Source organism: Hippocampus comes, unplaced genomic scaffold (assembly GCF_001891065.2).
Source record: "Hippocampus comes isolate QL1 unplaced genomic scaffold, H_comes_QL1_v1.1 scaffold59, whole genome shotgun sequence".
Classification (NCBI taxonomy): domain Eukaryota; kingdom Metazoa; phylum Chordata; class Actinopteri; order Syngnathiformes; family Syngnathidae; genus Hippocampus; species Hippocampus comes.
The window spans coordinates 2,837,187-2,857,481 of NW_017805406.1; the positions used below are offsets into that span (position 1 = coordinate 2,837,187).

The 20,295-nt window shown below is 41.6% G+C and overlaps 1 protein-coding gene across 3 annotated transcripts in view; it reads right to left on the reverse strand.

Moving 5' to 3' along the window:
* Positions 1–20,295, reverse strand: part of LOC109517893 (glucocorticoid receptor-like) — a 38,171-nt gene that overhangs the window by 7,362 nt on the left and 10,514 nt on the right. For 2 of the 3 annotated variants that reach the window (XM_019873368.1, XM_019873367.1), the window contains exons 3-4: positions 4,084–4,256; positions 3,145–3,171 (exon numbers count right to left, since the gene is read on the reverse strand). In XM_019873368.1, the coding sequence (XP_019728927.1) occupies positions 3,145–3,171; positions 4,084–4,256 (200 nt within the window). The remainder of the gene's footprint in view (positions 1–3,144; positions 3,172–4,083; positions 4,257–20,295) is intronic. The other variant, XM_019873369.1, reaches the window with a different exon arrangement.

Sequence of the window (20,295 nt, forward strand, 5' to 3'; positions counted from 1 at the left end):
AGAAAGAACATAAACCGACAAAAAAAAAAAAAAGGTTTGAGCAAGCGAAAACACTAGCAAGCGAAAGTAAAAGTGTGCGAGAGATTAAGCTCAGCAACGTCAGATGTCTGCCATCCAGTGCAGTCAAGTCTGAACATGAGGAAGGTGAGCCTTCACTCGCCCTTCGCACGACATGTAATAATTCATGACCAAAGGTTCATTAGTACGAGGCATAACCTTTACAGGTTAATCATATTTTGCATGCAACTCCATTTTGAACAAAGAGACCACAGCCCGCAAAGAAGCAAACACAGGCAAACGTGAGAACGACGGCGCTAAACGCTGGGTTATGTCTTTTGATGTGGGATGCATATGAACAGAGAGAAATGACGATAACAACGCATGGAATCACCAGTGTATTCGGACGGATGTGTTGTCGAACAAGTAACTGCAAATGCAACGGACATGAAATGAATACGCAAGTAAGAAGCTAAATTGAGAAAGAAACGGGACTTTTGTTGGAAAGGTCTTTCAAAGAGGTCTTCGATGTCATTCCATGATAAAACCTGACAACCTCAAAGTTATTGCGTGACTACAATTACAGCGTAAGTAATAGGCACGGGACGATGACCAGTTTGACGGTCTAATGTGGTTTCATAATGTCAGGTTTCAATAACCGCGAATACTGTCACTAGTGATTTGCTTTTGTTTTTGACTTCTACTTCGACTAAGGAGGGCACAATAAGATTGTCTGCTTGCAGAGAAGGGTAAAACAAGACACCTCTTTGAAGTTACTTGCCTCCAATTAACTTTTTTTAACTCCGTCTCGGCGAGCAGAGAGGCGAGGTCTGAGCAGTTATGCACGGAGGAAGAGGAGGGATCAGGTCCATGGTTAATATGATATATCTGACCGTACCTATATTTTCTCTCTCTCTCTTTCTAGCTAATGGACTTTGGCACAATGGTGCATGTTGTTTTTAAATCCAGTATCTAGCAGATGGTATGTGAGCCCACCTTGAGTGCTTCGCACTGCGCTTCTTCAGCGTATCACGCAGACAATGCGAGAGAGGCGTTGCGGATACAGTGAACAACCGAGTGCTCCCGAGAATGCTACAAGGCGCAACAGCGGCATGTTTTAAAAGTGCTGCTCATAAAGAGGCGTCTGAGCGCATTTGCTGGATGAGTCACAAGCTCAGCAAATGGCTTCATATCGCATGTTAGGATCAGGTTGTGGCAAGCAAATCAAATGCCTGCTTTGCAAAGACTTCATTTCAAAATTATAGTCATAGAAATGTAGAAATACTAAAAGCTCTTACTATAGACGTTTCAATCACGTTTTTTGTTTTTTTTGCACCCAAGTCCGAGTCAGTTGTTTCTCAACCCGTTACCGCGGTAAAGCATTACGAAAAAAAAGGAGTGCCTATCAACTATCTTAATTTTTTTTTTTTGAGTGAAGTATCACAACATAACTTTTTATATCAGCAGTGTTTAAAATCCAGTAAACAAAAAATATTTTATTTGTGATTTTCGAAAATGAGAAAATCCGATCCCCCCACAGACACCGATCAGCTGAAAATAACGTCATCGGCCCCGATTTGCAATCTCATGATCGGATTGTGATCGAACAACTTATTACTGCTATTTTTGCAATGATACTTTCTTAATACTACGATGAGCAGCAGAACCTTCATTGTTATAAATTGAAATTCAACTGTGAAGTGAAAAAGCTCGAATGTAAATGAGCGGCCTTCCGCTGTCGGTCAGCGTTAGTCTTGTTCCAACTATGTTTAATGCGGTGCTAAATTGACGTTAATTCAATTTCTTAAAAGATTTATGAATGGGATTATTTTCGAGCAATGTTAACTTGCATGAATGTATTACAAAATCATTCCTTTTATCACGTATAGTCCATAATTTCAATTATGAGACGATCATGAATGATTTACCAATAAGACAAAAAAATGTAACAGCGGAGTAGTAGTTTGTGCATCTTTCTTGCTGTTGTGCCCTTTTCCTCCCGCATTCCCCCCAAAAATGCACATAGACACTGAATTGGTTTGAATATTCATGTGAATGCTTTTCTATCTACCGTGTGGTTACTTGAGCGTGAAACGTTGTTGACAAGAGTCTGAATCAGTGCGCGATCAGCTGCCGCAATTTCCGCCCCCATAACGTGCAAATCGACGAGCAGGTTCAACGCGTGACCACAAGACAGCAGCCGAGTTCTGTCGCCGGCCGTCGGCGGTTTCGCAAACAATGGCGCAAAATCGTCATCTGCCGTGCGACGAGTGGCAGCTGACGCCAAGCCAGATTTTGCTTCCTTGCTGGCGGAGGTTCGGCAACTTTCAGCCCTGCAGTACAATGAGAAGCTGCAGCGGCTGCTTCTGCGACGCATCCCTCGGCATATTTGTCTCGGTAACCTTGAGAAAACACAGCAGAATGGACTGCGTCTGCGCAGCATGTTAATAAGATGGCAAACCAGCAAATATAGGATGTTCTTATCTCAATCATGAGACCAAATGGGAGTAGATTCAAAAATTACTAATGCGAGGGAAGAAGTGAGAATAAAGTGAAAATAAAATGCAACGAATTCCTGGGCCGATTATGCAAATCATGTGTGGACATAGAAATCAATTGGTTGGTTCATGGGAATATTTGCCCCAAAAGAAAAAAATATATATTTTTTAATTTCTTGCCAATTTGACGATAGTACATGATTAATACAATTTGTCAAAAAAAAAAAATAGAATAAAAATTAGCTGTTTGTGCCAGAGGCTGTGAGCTGCTTCGAGATGAGCCGCCGTTATACGGACTCCAGACAATCAGCAGAATGATGTACTTCTATGGCACGCATGTACTATACAATTCATTAAATCTCAATTATTTACCAAGCAGATACAGGTTGAAATTATGATTACAAAAACAGAACACTTTGTTCTTATGCGAAGGTGCGCCTCGCTTGTTATTCCCAGCAATACCAATAAAACGCTCCCGGAGCAAAAGGCTCAAATCCACATTTTCATGCAAAGCCAAGAGAAGTGGCCGAGTGTGTTTGCAAGAAAGGATACAGAACAAGCGTGGACAAATCATCTCATCAGGGAGCGTCTCTCATCATGACCGTCACCAGAACGATTAGCGTTATTTTTGAAAGTTGCATTTATTTACCATCACTCTTTTGTCGTGCTCTCCATCCTTCGCCATTGAGAAAACGACCAGAAAATGGAGAGGGCAGGTGGTTGTTTGAGGAGGGGTGGAGGCGGGAGTGGGGTTGGGGAGAAAAACAAACATAAAAGTAACAGATGTAAAAAAAATATTTCTGAACAAATAAAAATGTCCAACCTTACAATATGAAATGCAATTCATCACACACGCACGCACGCACGCACGCGCGCGCGCGCACACACACACACACACACACACACACACACACACACACACACACACACACACACACACACACACACACATTTTGATTTTGTCAAGGTTGTACTTCGGGTAAAGCGGGGTACACATTTGCAACAGTGGCACTTCATTTGAAAATTATGATCGAAGGCCTCTAACAGAGCATCCTATGCGATGATCCCATGATGCGGGGTGTGCAAAATTGCTCTGAAAGATTATGACGAGCTTCTCCGCCAATCCAAAGCACTGGTGAGTCGTCCTCGCTTGGACAGGAAAGCACAGAGAAAATGTGCAGTCATGCAAAAAAAAAGGTCGGAACTATAAGTTGGAAGCCACAAGCGATGCAAAAAGGATGTGGTGTTTGTGCGGTCAGGGAAGAGGGGGCGGTGCTGAATCACAGAGGCTGAGGGCCCCCCACAGAAGTCACAACCAGCAGGGGCCACCAACCTGAGCGCCAACGGTACGGCTAAAGCCACATTTCCACCAGGCGTTACAGTTCAGGTCGCAAGACGGTAAATAAATTTTCCTTTGCGCTGCACACGTAAAAGGTTCATGACGAGCTTTCGGCTCAATTTCCTCGATCGATTCTTTGACTCGATTGCTGCGTTCCTGTTAGCTACATCGGCTACATAAAGAACGATCAACTGTGGCGCTTGGTGGAAACGGGGCACAAGCGCGCTTGTTTTTGAGTGCAAGACCAACCTTCCACGGCCCTCTTGAAGAAAACCTTGCAGCTGCCGCACGTGACCACCCCGTAGTGGCATCCGGAGGCTTCGTCCGAACACACCAAACACACTTTGTGGGTCTGCCCGTTGGGTTTCGATTGACCCGGCACGACAGAACTGTTGGACTCTGCTCCTGCTCTGGGTGTTGAGCTAGAAAGCAGAGAGAGGAAGAAAAGAACATGTATTGATGTCGTATGAAAGTATGGAAATCTGACGCGTGCGACAATAGTTCAGGAAAGGTTCTTCAATGTCAAAGATCAAACCGAAAAAAAAAAAAAAAAAAAAAAAAACCCTCAAAAAAGACATTCTGAAAATATTGACCTGATTATTCAGCGGACCATAGAACAACCATTTGTGCTTATTTTTTTCAGAGGAAGCAAGTCATTCATTCTGCATTTTCTGTTTTATTGCCGGACAAAATGTTTCTTGCATGCCCCGGGGCGTTATTTCCTGAAAATGAGCAAACCAGAGATTGGAGGAAAAACAACAAAACAAAAAAAAAAAAAACAATTCAACTATTCAATTAGATTTTGATCTTGACCTAAAGCAGCACAAGAGAAAATATTAGACCAAAACTCGCAATATTTTGGATGATATTTATGTCGTACGCCCTTAAGTGTGAATTCATTGATATGCATAAAACATTCTGAGATTAATATAATTCCAAATAATGTGAGTTTTGCTGAAAAAATCTCAGTGAGTGATTAGCAAACGCCTACACGTCTGCATAAAATTTGGTGGGCATCCACCACTGTTTTCATCCATTATGCCACCGTAATGGACCGGTTGCACACCACCACATAGTACACTCCCACAATAAGTTTTTTTTCTTCTCTACTTTCTCAAAGGAACAATACGAAACCTGAGATGGCTAGGAGTGCCTTTTAAATAATGGGAATACTTGACGATGCCATTTGGCATTTTTATAGCACAATAGACCAGGAAATAAGTCCAAAAATGAACAATAGCGTGTTACACCACGGGACACGTCACAGTGATTACACAAACTGGTCAAACATATCAAAAATGGCAGCCATAAAAAGTAAGTCATTATTTTGATCCTTAATCAGCTTGCACCTTTTATTTATTTTTTTGTCCAGGGAATCAGATGCCATTGATATTTACTTTTTTAAGGTTCATAAATGATACCAAATAGGGTGAAGGAAAATTAATTTTGCATTGCTTTAAGCTAAATATCCTGCAATGCCTCCAAAACTAGCACACAAACTTTGGCCATCATCCCAACTCGACTATATTTAGAGGAGCGAGTTCAGCATACGGGGCGCAGTGCCAGCAGACGTTATAAGTATGTCAGGTTCAAGGTATGCATTCTATCATTGCATGTCATTGCTATGTCGACTTAAAAGCAATTTCTTCAGTCAAATGGGAACATGGTGTACATGGTGAAGCTTGGTAATGATGCGGAACTTGATCACGATTTTGCATGCAGGCCCTGATATTGATACAGCTCATGCGCTGAAATGCTGCAGGTTGTCCCTACTGACTCTCTTATTTCCTTATTGATGTGCACAGTGCTAGCATACATAAATATTCAGTGACCCTGCCACCCACGCACCCGGGCTAAATTGACACTGGCCAACACCTCACAACCGCTCGGAAGGACGGCGCTATCTTACGTAAAACCGGACCGCGGCTAAAGACGGAGCCCTGAGTGTTCGCATCTTGGAGGAGGCCCAGTTAAGAAGGTTAACCGTGGCTTACTTAGCAGCCAACTCGCTCAAGATTCCTCTAAGCGCACACAGAGCCGGTCGCCAAACGGGAAGGACGGTTGTGTTGCCAGCGGGCTGACAAAATACAACTGCTGTGAAGATGGTGTAAACAGATGATGGGTGGGGGCAGTGGTGAGCAGGAAACTCATTCCCGAAGTCTGGAATGAAGAGCGTGACCCTTGCATAAGAGAGATGCAAAAGCATGTCAAGTTAACCAGAATATGATCAATCTTCCATTGATTTCATGACAGTCTAAGCACTTCGGAGGCAACCAGGAACATGGTGTTGCATTGTGAGGGTCTGGCACAGACTCATCCACCTGTATGGTATTAATAGACATGGTGTTTCTTTGTGCTCTCCAAGTGACTGGTGACCAGTCCAAAGTGTACTCTGCCACAAGTCAGCTAGGAGACGCCGCGGTTCACCGTGACTTTGAAAAGGGGACAGAAAATACAGGGCATCCCATCGATATGGTCACTCTTTGACCGACCATTACTTATTTACTGTACTGTATCTGGCCTTGATTTGGGTGTCCTTTGACATAGTAGTTTCATGACATAGTACTTTTCACTCTAATTCCAATCATTTGAAAATGATGGGGGCTCGATATCCAATCACGTGATTAGGATCGGGACACCCCTTAATTTGAAATCATTGTTTATAAGAAAAGAACGTAATGGAATAGAAGAAAAGTTGATTCTAAATTTCACACATTCCAGGTGAACTTTCATGCCTTAAAATGACCACAAGATGGTATTGGATTCCACGACTACAGTCATCCCCTCTGGACTGTGCAAACAAACGCGCCTTTTTAGTCATCCATGGAAGGTTCATGCCTCATTAGGAGCTGTCCATCAGTAATTTTCTCAACACAGAGACAACGAAAGCAAATAAATCTGCTGCAAACAAGGGACAATCCCACAAATAAAGTCACGCAAACTGAAGCGGAGGCAAAACTCAGCAACTGGGATTTGCTCTGTTGGCACACATGCATGTGAAGCGCTATATAGATTTGACGGTACATTGCAAACATAACACACCGTACATGCTGGCAGAGGGGACCTTGAGTGAAGATGCAGACGGCTACGATAGCTGCCGACTGGTCATTTTTCATGGTGATTTTATGTTATGGTTGTGACAAAAATCAACACGGTGATTAGAAATGATAAAATGTTCCCTATATTATGAATATTGTGTTTGTGTGGTCTTAGAAGTGCCTGCCAACTCATCAAATGTCAAAGTAACTCAATATTTTGTTTATTTGCTGATTTTTGAAAATGTGTCTGCGAGCGTTCCGTCCTGAATTTCACCCAATTGTGACATCACAGTGGGACTCATTTACCACTGTCGAAGACAGTCCATCAAAAGCAAAGGTAAGCAGAGCTGCATTGAGTTTTGTTGGGAGTAAAGATTAGCAGTAGCTAACAGCAATGAACTTTGTTAATCACTGCCTATTTGAATGCTCGACGAGGTTGTTGTTGCAAAGGACGCGGTGTGATATCTTGGTTTGCCGTCGTGTCCGCCGCAAGCGCCAAATCACCAACGAAAGTCATGTATCACGTGCCGACTACGGGAGAGAAAATACAATCGATGCCGTCTTTGTCAGGAGATCACACTCGCCTTTTGAGATTCTAGCTTGGCCCCTTTGTTGTCAGGGTAACGAGATTTGTACTCATCATTGACCCAGCAACATGAGGGCTGGCCGCACAAAGACGGTCGAATTTCATCAAGACAAACAACAGGGTGTGGAACATGAAAGTTCTTGGACCTTGGGCTACTTGGACAAAAGCATCTCACAGGATAACGGTTTTGAATTGTGAAAATGAGTCATGGCTCGCCATTTTCATTTATTATTCATGTTTTTTTTACCACATGAAACCCACAGAGGCTGCTCTAATCAGGATATATAACAGGAAGTGAACACAATCATTGTGTTTCCTCTATTCATTACGACCTCTTTCGGCAATGTGCTCCATTGCATCACAACTATGTGTGTGTGTGTGTGTTTTTGTGTGAATGTGTGAGAAGTCCCTCTGTCGAATATGCAACCGCACATGGCAGGAAATCACATTTCACTCTTTTACTGTACTGCTTTCCCCTTTTTTTTTCAAGCTCTCCCTTCCTTTGCGTCTTCTCACTTCCTCAACGTGCATCACAACAGTGTCAATGCTCATCCACCAGGGCCAGTCCCACACCTCTCCCACCCCATCTGCCACGGTTACATAATAATATTAGCGCTCCCTCCTCCCACTCCTTCTTTTAGTGTATAGGCTCTCAGCCAATCGGCGGCGGCATGCATGGAGGAGGTCAGGCGACTCATAGGATTATCCAACTCACCGACCCGGAGACAAGCATACTCGGCTTGCTTGTTTTCTTGGCGCGCACACGCGCGCGCGTGTGTGTGCGCGCATTTCAGTGCTGAGCTCAAAGTGGAAGTGCATTGAGATAAAGTTTCCTTTGTTTCAGAGGGCCTTCATGTGATACTATAATGATTCCTTCTTGTCTTCTCACCCCCACCCCCAGTAAAAGGACCCCCACCTCCCGAGGCCCGACTGTTCATTTCATCCAAGTGCCTGACGCTGTCAATCCAATGACCATTGCAACGTCAGCAGGCTTTTTATTCTTTTGTCCTCCCATGACGTGACACCTTTGGAATTATTTGGAAGCACTCACCCACAGTAGCAAGTTTCTTGTAACATTAAAGTTAAAGCTCATTAAAGCTAGCAATAAACGGTAATGCTAGTTCAAATTAACCTCGGTGGCTTTGTAATTACGAGGACAGCGTCCAATGTGGAGCTGCCATGACAACCTTGGAGAGCTTTTGAGTGCATCGTGACAACACAAGAGTTTTTGTGTTGGATTTTCAAATGCCAGTCTAAAGGCATTACGTGTTGTATTCATATTAGCAGGCCTACTTTAGTCCTTTCTTTTCTACCACGATAGTCTTTTGGCATGCTCGATTTTTAGCTTACTTTGTTGTAATGATATTTGATCCAGGTCATTGGGTTCCTGATATGTTATGTTTGCATTTTAGCTAGCTTATTACGCACCCGATATGACAGATGTTAGCATTCCAATAGTTTCAATGTGAGGCACAACTTCAAAAAGCTTTCGGGATGCTCGGTGTTATCATAGCGACAGTTGGTCCGTGAGCACTTTATTCAATTACATCAGGTTTCTGACGTGCTATATGTGAGCATACCAATTAATTCAATGTTAACTACAACAACAGTCTTTTGACGTGTTAGTAACTGCCTCATCATGACATGCTTTATCTTACCGTACGTACTGTAATGTCGGCATGTTCACATTTCGTCGAGCGAAATTGTTTTCTGGCATGGTCGATTTTAACATACCAACCGTGAGCACCTTAACTATCTCATTAGGCTTCAGACATGCTTGATTTGACCGAATTTTAACTACCTGATTGGGCACCTCACATGCTAGATAGATCTAAGCTTTATCTGTTGAACACCAGGCAATATATTAGTTTACATAACACTGGTATATTAGCATATTATCAACCCAGACATATTTTTAAAATGCTAAACATGCCTTTTTCTTTTTTTTGTTTAATCCACCATTTATCAAGGATGCTCAAGGAAGCATGACAGCCTGGTCCTTTCATTCTAAAATCAGTTTTCAGCAGACAATCAAAAAGAGCCTTAAATGCAGGTAGCATGCGGCATGGACAAATCGAGAACTCGTGAGCACACTGACAATCGCAGGGTGAAAAAAATTGTTTGGTCAGCGACAAGGGATTGCAACACCAGCCAACCGTTGAGGTTGGCAGAACATGAGGGTGACGGTGGTAGTTTGAAGTAACACATGAAGTCGGATTACTAAATCATCATGTTCTATTTCCGCGGATCCGCGGAAAATTGCCATGTATGTTAAATGCAGGTAGCATGCGGCATGGACAAATCGAGAACTCGTGAGCACACTGACAATCGCAGGGTGAAAAAAATTGTTTGGTCAGCGACAAGGGATTGCAACACCAGCCAACCGTTGAGGTTGGCAGAACATGAGGGTGACGGTGGTAGTTTGAAGTAACACATGAAGTCGGATTACTAAATCATCATGTCTGATTCATAAAAAAAAATTATCCAAGAGCCAAGGTTGTGACATCTTGGGTTTGAGCCTTTTGTCAGTACATAAACTCAGTTTCAAATAGCAGAATATTGACTTTTTGACATTTGAAACTGGGTGAGAGGCGAGATACACGGATTACAATGATTCATTTAAAAACATACTCGTGCATATGGCCACATCCTGAGCCTCCGGGAAAGCATAATTTATCTCTGCACAACAAAAATGCCTTTATGGATTTAGGAAAAAAAAAAAAGGGAACACTGGAGCAAGAAACATCCTGCGTTTTGAAATTGAGAGCGAACCACCCAGAGCCAATACCCCAATATCTCTGTTTATTTGCTTGCAGTGGTTTCATGCTGTGAAAATGATGAAAGATTGAGGACACCATGGTTGACAATTCACGCCAAAAGAAAAAGACAGACACAAATACAGCAAAGCAGCAAGTTTCGAACTGCACATAGAGCAGTATTGAACTTGTTTGCTCGAGTTGATGGCAGTCATGCGGCATTAACGATACAAAGAAAGACTTCCGATTTCACCAATAAGGTTGTAAAAATAAAGGACCAAGTGCAGAATAGAATGAAGCCATTTGACTTGAGGGCATGAATAACTTCTGCTGTTCACAAAGTGTACTGATGATATTTACGGATACTTTTTAAACGAAATTTAAGACACGTGATTAAACCCCTGCAGAGATTTATTTTGAAAAATAATGAGCACTTGATGAAGGAAGACATTCTGTAAGTTCAGAGGAAATAAAAGTCGTAACAAATTTTGATATGTATGATGAAGAATAAACCGCTAAAATCATTGTTATTGTAAATAGTCATCGTGACACGAGGGGGATGACAGTACACAAAGTGGAGCAGTGGTCCTCAAAATCTTTACAGCAAGTACCACCTAAAAAATGCATTATCATCATAACTGAACTATTATGAACATTATTATTATTATTATTATTATTATGAACATAACTGAATAGCAACTGCACATTGTGTAAGAGTACAGCAATGTTTGAAGCGCTTTGTACACATGATCATACTTTGGGGTCATACTTTGTGGTATTGTTTTTGCTTTACACAATGAATGCAGACGATTTGAATCACGTTTTGGGAAGCAGCAGTTATTTGCGGAAATTTGCCATCAGCAGCCAGGCTCGGTCGCCGTATGCCACAAATAGCAGGTCCACTGAATACGTAAATATAACTATGTGTTGGCCGATTGACACTTGAAATTGCGTGTGAACACGCGTCTTAATGTGTGAGGCAGAGAACCTTCACTTGCTCCCTGCAGATCCAATTTGCTGCAGACACGTTATGTCTTTTAAATCAGATAGAAGGCCAAGGCCTGAGGCGCACAGCATCCATTTCGCCTACTGTCCTTATTAGCTTTCAATTACTTTTCACCGAGCAAACCTCTCGGCGCACACTCACACCTTACCAACACCTTACCAACACACAAACTGTTAATTCAGTTTTTTTTGTGCCCATGCATGAAGCACAAAGACCACAAACAATTTTTTTTTTTCAACAAGCCGAAGCAAGCAATTCACGAGACGTGTACGATCCTTGAAAATACTGTGTGCCTTTCTCTGTTGCGACATGCTGACGACACTCCGAGACTCTTAAACTCGGTGGCCACTTGTGGAGAACGCTCACAATGGTGAGTCACTGCTGATCAAATGTAAGGTTTTGATCTCGTTCTCATGATGTCAATGGCAACAGCATGAGGAAGAACAGTGGGTTGTTTTTTTTTTTGTATTGGTCCGTTGACGGCGCGGCTAGTGAGTAGCGGCTAAACTGCTCATGATACGCCAATTCAAATTTCACCTGCAAACTTTTTGGTCCATTAAATACAACAACTCTTCTCATCTCAGAGACTCACTCTATTGCTCACACACAGAACTGCTGAGCCCATTTGTACCATGCCGACCAAAACAGTCACACCTATGAAGTACATAGTGTGTCAGAAGAATTCAATTGTGGAGTCCTATGGGCAGCTTTAGCTCCATGCACAGTATTGAAGATGATTGCTGGTTAGGTTGCAACATCACTCAACCACTGGGTGTTCCAGGAGACTCCCGACATGTGAATGCCTGCATAGTGTTGTGTGCCTCCTTCCTCCTTCACTTAACTTGAGCTGTAATGGAACCGTTACAGTAAACGTACTTTCATATTTTTTTTAAATGCATTCCAAGGCCTCTACAGATCTGTAGCCAAGTGCCCGAAGTGCCCCTGTCCACTACTTGGGTTAAAATTGTAACCCAAATCAAATCAACATCCTTCTTGTGCAAAGCTATATATTTAATGGACGATCACCATGCCCATTATCACATGAAGCAAATGAATGTAAGTCATGCATACAGTATCTGGCCAGTGGTTAGCTGCCATGTGATACACACACAACAAAGAGGGAATGTGAGGGAGCGCTGACATTTAGTGCACTACAAGGTTTCAACACAGGAGTCGATCAAGATTATGATTGTCAGCACGAGCAGCAGGATGTGACAATAGATACTTGCAGCCAGAATGGAAGTTTAGTGAGGCAGACCAATCTACAGTTTGTGAGACTGTGTAAAACTTTTGTATCAGGCCGTGAGGGTGGGAAAACAAAACCAGCATACAAGCGAGTGGGAGTACTGAAACAAACGTCAGCAGTAGAACGGTGCTGGCTAAAGCTGACTAATGGGCAGGCGCATTCACATCCTCCCACCATTACTGTCTGTACATAAATTAACACAAAGTACACTCACGGCACATCACACGAGCACACTAATCTAACATTTTATTCGAGACAAAAAGAAATGAGAGTGCTCATTTTGGTTTGACGCTGTCAGTTGGAATTAAAGATAAGTGCAGCTAGCTGGCTTTAGACAGACAGACAGACAGGCGGACAGACAGGCGGACCTGTTGAACCTGTTGGGCCATATCGTTGCTGTCGGGCGGAATCCTAAGACCTCCTAAATAAACATTTTTCAGCAGATCTCACCCAACGACACGGCAAAAAGGACGGGGACCGCAATTAACATTACCTTTGATGTCAAGAAGAGGGCCGCAAATTATCATCTATAAGGCTGCAAATTTCCCCGGGGCCATGCGTTTGAGACCCATGGAATACAGCATTTGCCTCTGGGCTGATAGTTTTGTGTTTTAAGATGAGGCCACAATCCGCCCACACAGAATAAAATTAAGATTTTTAGTTTAGGTAACACAGCTTTTTCAAACTTTTTTGTGGGTTTAGAGGCTGGATAAAAAAAAATACACACATAAATAAATAAATAAAATTTTCTGGGAGTCATATCCACTATCATGAAGTCCATAAATCACGAACAAATAAATTGTGCTATAAACCTGACCTCTGGGGCGGAGGTAAAAAAAAAAATATATATTATTGGAATATAGAATTCAAACTCTTTTTAACTGCCAGTTATTGGCGGGCGAGTGTTTAGTATTGTAGAAAGTATCAAGGGTAAATCTGTCGATGAATACATTTTTAGCCCTAATGAATTGTATTTAATTCAAGGCTAAACCAAGATAAAATAAAATAAAGTGGCTTCGGACCAAATCAGGGTCATGTGATGGCTTGGCCCAAAAGACCAGGAAGTCAAATCTAGGTCGGTCATGTCGACACATGCTGGAAATCAAGCGTGTGTTCTTTTTTTTTTCTTGCCAGTCAAAGTCCAAGTGCATAAAAACAAAATAAACAGTTACACAACACTTAATTTATTCAGTAGCCGTGCAACGTGATCCACTGTGTTGGATCAAGAAAAGGCGCAAAAGGGCACGTTTCTAAAGGACAATCAGTGAGGCGATATGGCTCCATTTAACATGCGGCCATGCCGGAAAAGAACATGGACAACTGTTGAACAATGAAGCGCAGCTTTTTAAATCTGGCGTCATTCGAGCTTTCACGCATTTTACTAATGTGAGATTTTGAATGGAACAATGCTAATGGTTCTTCTCGCATGAATTAAGTTTTGTGGTTTGAATCATCAACAGCGTCTATCAGGCCAGACCATCAACCCTTTAAAGTCCCCCTCCCCGCCTCCTAAAATCATTTTGTTTGGATGTACTTGTCGTTAAAAGCAAATTGGCACTTGTCAGCCATATGAAACACATCATGTCTCACCAGCGACTGCGTACAGAAATCAGCTTCAGATGTCGAAGCAAAGAGGTAAGCAAAGAAGCACAACTCCATCGTGCTCCCTCCAGCTGTGTGAATCAGGAAGTAGACTGCTAGCTACACAAACGATGGCAAAGTAAACACAAAAAAAGACGACCCAGAAAACAGGTGAGCCGTGATTGATTGTTACCTGAGCATTAAGAAACCGTTTCTCATTTTCAGTCCACAGCGTTTCTCATTTTCAGTCCACAGCAAGTGGCAAAATGGCCGCCCCCTCAGATGGACAAAAAAAATGAGTGCATTTGACTGCTTAACTCATATTCCCCAAATACAATTTTTGGGTTGACTTCCTCTTTTAGGTCAGATGAAAGTTTTTGTTTTGTGCTTTTTGTTTTTTAAAAAAAAAATTATTTAAGAATTGTGTTATATGGCTATTAGTTTAGAAGCAGGTTTTGCCCTTAAATGCTAAAAAATAAACATTTTTTTGTGAAAGTTACAAACAAGAAAAGCAGACTTTAGCCCCGAGTCCATGTGAGACAAATAGCTATTTTTATTTAGTCATCATGAGGCTGACATGCACGCGCACACACACGCACACACTTGATCCAGTGGATATAATCCAATCAACATATCTTTTCACAGACTCTTATCTTTTCCAGAGGCTTGGAGCACGTCTCGATTCATTTTTCGAGGAGAAATGAGATGGTTTACCAAAGGGTAGAAGTAAATAAAGGAGAGGAGGCACAAATGTATGTCTGACAAGAGGTGATCTAGTGCGCCATTTCATTCATCAACAACAAGCATTTAGGTCATTTAAATGCATGTCGGGGAGAGGGGGGGTAAATTATCCTTGGAGTAGCCACAGAAAAAGAAAAAAAAAACAGCATCCACAGCAGAGATTGAATGGAAGTAAACAAAACAATTAGCAGCATCTCCCACGGCCCTTCAAAAGTTCAACAATAATTTCATCATAAAGCAACGAGGCCATGTGAGTCAGAGAGAGAGCGAGACATTGTGCAGACAAAACACACATGTATGCTGCCCGACTCGACTTTCTCTTGAGACGGGTCGACCGGTTCATATCAAAGTCCCTTGAACAACACTAAACACAGCCTAGCGGTGATCTTGTAAGGAAAGGACACCAGCACGGAGGAATTCAGACAGTCTGTGACTGAATTTATGGGAGAAATAACGATAAAAATGAACAATCAAGCCCTTGCTGACTTTAAATGGAAGAGAGGAGCAATGTTCAAATTCGGCACAGTTCTTTCAATCGTGAGACTTCATCCTACCAAGACAGTCTGGAGTCCCAACATTGTACGATCGTCCTGAAGGTCTGAAAGTAGATGCAAGGAGGTGTGAAAAACTCGCAGATTTCACGATATTTCTCTTCTGTTTACCCTGTTCAGGGTCGCAGGGGAGCTAGACTTTCCTGGATGCCTTTGGGGGGGGCAAGTACACCCTGGATTTGTTGCCAGTCAATCACAGGGCACAAATAGCAAAAGACAGTCATTTACAGCATCATTTCAGTGGGAACTGATACCTGCAGTCAGTGCGTAATGGCCATTCGTCCCACTTGATTGGACACGACTGTCTCGAATTGATCCTTTTGGAGAATAATTAATTTTGAAATTCCATTCTGGATTTTACTTTGTGGCAATGCACTGAAGACATACGGACAAAGTCGGAATGTCTTTTCTTGTATGAAAATAACATCACGGGCATACAGATGCTATCTGTCAATCTCACATCTCAGATGGCCTGATGCTCACTTCATCCCAGATTGCATCAGACTTTCCGGAAATGGTGAATATAGCTGACCCTGGAGATCGGCGCCATAGCAACAGCGCTGAGGGAACAGCATGACTAAGCGACGTTGTTGCACTCTCGCGCTGTTATTTATGTTTTGCAGCAACATTATTCTGCAGATACCAGGGTTGTTGTAAGCGAGGGAATACATGAAAGTTTTTGACCGGCAGGTTGGCCCAGTCTCATTTGGGATGGACAGGGACTTCGGGACTTTCAAATGATGGCCAAACCAAAAGCTAAGCAGAGCTGCATTGAGATTTGTTGAACGCACAGATTAGCGCCAGTAGCGTTCTGATAAGATGCTGCTGTTGCTTATTTTATTTTAAATTGAACTTTAAAAAACTACAACAACAAACAACAACAAAAACATGAGCCGATGATTAATCAATCTGAATTTTGCAGGAAATAATTGAAAATCATTTCATTGCCAAATTAAAACCAAAATGCCATTTTCATTCCTAAAAAACTAAATTACAAGTCATTGCTTTTTGGACTTCTTCATACAGGCAAAAAATTCGATCACGCGATCGGAAATCAAGGCCAATCCGTTGATCGGTAATGAGTGATGACAGATTCTATTTTTCGATTATTTTTCCTAATTTTTAACATGAAGATTTACTATTTTATACATTAAATATGTGATCGAGACATATGAGCGTCTTCAATGGAGCAGACCCGCAAACATGCGGAGGAAAAAGCAAACTACACAAGAAGCCCTGAGCCAAGATTCAAAGACCGCACTTCAGAAGGGTGAGACGGATGTGACTTAACCACCATGCTGGCCAAAACAAAACGGGTGCAACATTAGGGATTGATTTAACAGTTGTTCTGCCAATTGTGTTCCATATTTGGATGGCTACTTATTTAGATGAGCCACCACTAGTACTGATTGACAATCAGGACGCGCACACACACACACACACACACACACACACACACACACACACACACACACACACACACACACACACACACACACACACATCCACAACACTTCATTTTCCCAGGCAATTTGCTTTTGATTCTTTCCAAATGAAACCTTTTTTTTCTTTGTGCGTAATAACGTGATGGCCTGAAAACACTCTCAGGACTAACAGGTCAGCTGTTTCAGTGCAAGGAGAAGAATGAAGGAAAGCGTCAGCGAAAACTCCAAAAGAGGCAGGAGCTCAGCCGAGAAACCGTCGAGTGGCAGCTGTAATTCATTAATACGAGCAAGCAACGGCCAAGAGGATGATCAAACATTAGAAGCGACAAGTCAGAACGATACGGCGCTGGTGAGTTCAGTTCTCGTTGCCGTGAGTGTGCGGCAGATGAGCCGGCGTGACACGTCATGTGAGAAACAGAGCGATAACGTCCACGCTCGAAAAAGTGACTTACAGCAGAGGGTATTCAGTTTTTTTGGTTTGTTTTGTTTTCATTACCTGTTTCACATGTCACTAAGTATTGTGTCAACTTCAACATCGAACTGTTCAAATGATATTCAGCAAATCTCCCTTTTGTTTAATTTCCCTTGTAGTAATGCCGATGGCGAAATGTGAAAAACATTCGAAAGGAAATTAGCACCGATGCTAAGGTAATGATAAACCCTCAAACAACACAAACAGAATATTCATGGGCCAGCACTTGTGTGACGAATGAGTAAGCTTAAGACAACAACAGAAATGTCATACTGTACAGACATTCAGGTCAATGGCAAAAAAATTTTAAAAAAAATGTGGCACAAAAAGGACGCTAGTAAGCTAGTAGTGGGATTTTTTTTTTTGTTTTTAATTGCTGTGGTAAAACAATAACATGAGGGCCTGGGGGAAGGAAAAAAAAAGGTGAACCTTGCACAAGATGTCATGAAATGACAAACGTTTCCACAGCGGAAACAATGGTTAATTAAAAAAAAAAAAAAGATTGAGGGTGATGGAAAATTACAGAAGGTTCGGAGCGAGAGATTTTTATTGGAGTAAACATAAATGACGTGAGCAAAGGTGGGACAATAATGTACACACAGACTTTGGTCCGACTGCCTTTTTCACTCTTATCGTCGACCCAGTCCACAGTTTATCTTTTTGTGATCCAATTTTACTGACCTCAATAAACGTGCGGCTTAGCAATCGAATGAGATTCAGTCCCAAAAAAAAAAAAGAACTCCTTTTATTGTGCACAACACTGAGCAGTATTTATTTAACAATACATTTATATAATCGCTGTGGTTTTCGCTACCCTTTATTTTTCTACAGACAAAACTAGACTGAAAACATTGCAATAAAGATATAGTCAAAGGAATGGCCCTCTGATAGTGTCAATCAAAAATAACGGCCGACTTACTGATACAGCTTCTACTGTACGTTGGATCACACTACCCTGATAAGGTCTTTTTGATCCCGTTCCATGGTCTTAGTGCACAGCAGACTTTTTATCTTGTGAGATGATGCTTGCTCTTGGCCAGCAACTTGACGACACGCTGTAGCATTCTCATTTTAAAAAATGTGTTCTGTATGGATATTTAAATACAACTACATGCATTTTCCAAATCAGTTTTTACAGAGTGTTGATCCTTCTTCAAAACGATCCGGTTCTGGTTTTACTTGCAGATTGCAAATTGTTTTAGTTAAACTTCAAACGGTAAACCACAATTGTGCCGTTTGGCGTCGCACCGAAAAAGTACAGCAGGCATATCCGAGTTTTTTGCAGCCCCAGAGGAATGTTGAAAGTATGACTAATATAATGGTTAATGGTTCATACAGATCAGCAATATGACACATGGTCTTGGTATGAGAGCATCGGAAAACAAAAAGGCGAAAATGAATCAGGGTGTCAATTCTCAGTTTGCCATGTATCGTTGCAGCTTATAAAAACTAGGGCTGAATGATTTTGAAAAATAATCCAATTGCAATTTTTTTAAGTGTCATTTAATATGTTATCATTATTTCAAGATCCTCTATCAAAGTTTTTTTTTTAAATTTTTACAAATGCAAGCAATGAATCATCTGTACTACAATAAAGAATATCAGATTTTTTTTATACATTGTTTTGGTGTAAAAGGTTGAGTTTACAGTCACAAGGGCCAATGAACCATTAATTAATATTAAAGACCGTTGACTGATCTACTTTCTATTTCAATTCGAGTTAACTTATGTCACTCTTAAGCGTCCACTGTGTCAACTTCACAAAATTCTGCCAAACAAGTGTGGCGTAAACCTGAGTCAGTGTGTCGCAAATCAGATTACTTCAACTTTTCATGTTTTCATGAAACAATACGTTAACACGTGGACCACACTTCTTAAGCATCGAGCTTCCCTAGACAGATAAATAATTAAGAGTAGTCGATTAAGTGTCTATTTTTTTTCTTTTTCTCAAATTGCAGAATTCGCAATTTGGAAATTGGTCAAAAGACATCACATGTGCCAAAATGGGAGTTGAAAGATACTAGTAGTGGGAGGCGGAGGGAGGGGGAGGATGAGGGGTCTTTGGGTCACTCGTCATGATGGGGTCTCGGGTAACCGGAGCTGGTCTCACAGGCTGGATGCTTGGACTCATGCTCAACAACACAAAGCAGTGCTTGGATGCCAGCCAGAGCGTGACACTATTCTCACCCAAAGAGGTTAAAGGAAGCGGAAAGGAAGTGGACATGGCTTCCATGTCGGATAATTGAAACTGATGCAAAAGGGGCGTCAGAGGCCAAATTCCCACAATACAATACGGTCCAGTTTGGGTCATAATAGTACAGTTTCAAGCAGGGGATGACTTTTCCCAAGCAGTCATTTCTTGATATACAGTGGTGCCATGAGAGAAAAAAATTAACTCAATCTGTGACTCAAACAATCTCAAATAATCCATGCCGAATGAAATCCTGCATGACAACCTCAAAAGTAAATAGTTTCTTCCTGGACACATTATTTTAATACTGATATAAATGTTTATATTTAAATTAGGAGAAGACATAACCTTTTCTTTCTAATGAGCTCAATGTTTAAAAGAATGCAAGAAAATGCTCTCATATTCACATTGGCATACTTCCTTTCAGAATCACACCGGCCTTGTTTCGCTTTATCGTCCTCCTCATCACGTTAAGTGACACAGGCTTAGCTGAAAAGTATGTGGGGGAGGGGGGGAGGCAGCTGTAATGTTGGACGGGTTATTTATCTTTGGAAACGGGCGAACCTGTTCAGCATGTTTAACACCAAGTAACAGATACTGATTAAAAGGGATTGTTTTTTCTTTTTTACTGGAAATGAAATGATTGTAAAATGTGCATCTAACTACAGTATGTGTAGGATTTTCTTTTTTATATCTTAGGTGAAGTACATTATACCAAGCATAAGTATTTTTAAAAATAGACTTTATTAGACTGTATTAAAATTAATTAAAAGTATTACACATTTTAGCAGCATAGATTTAGCACTCGGTAACAGGCGACTTCAGTATTTTCATCGCACGCGGGAGTG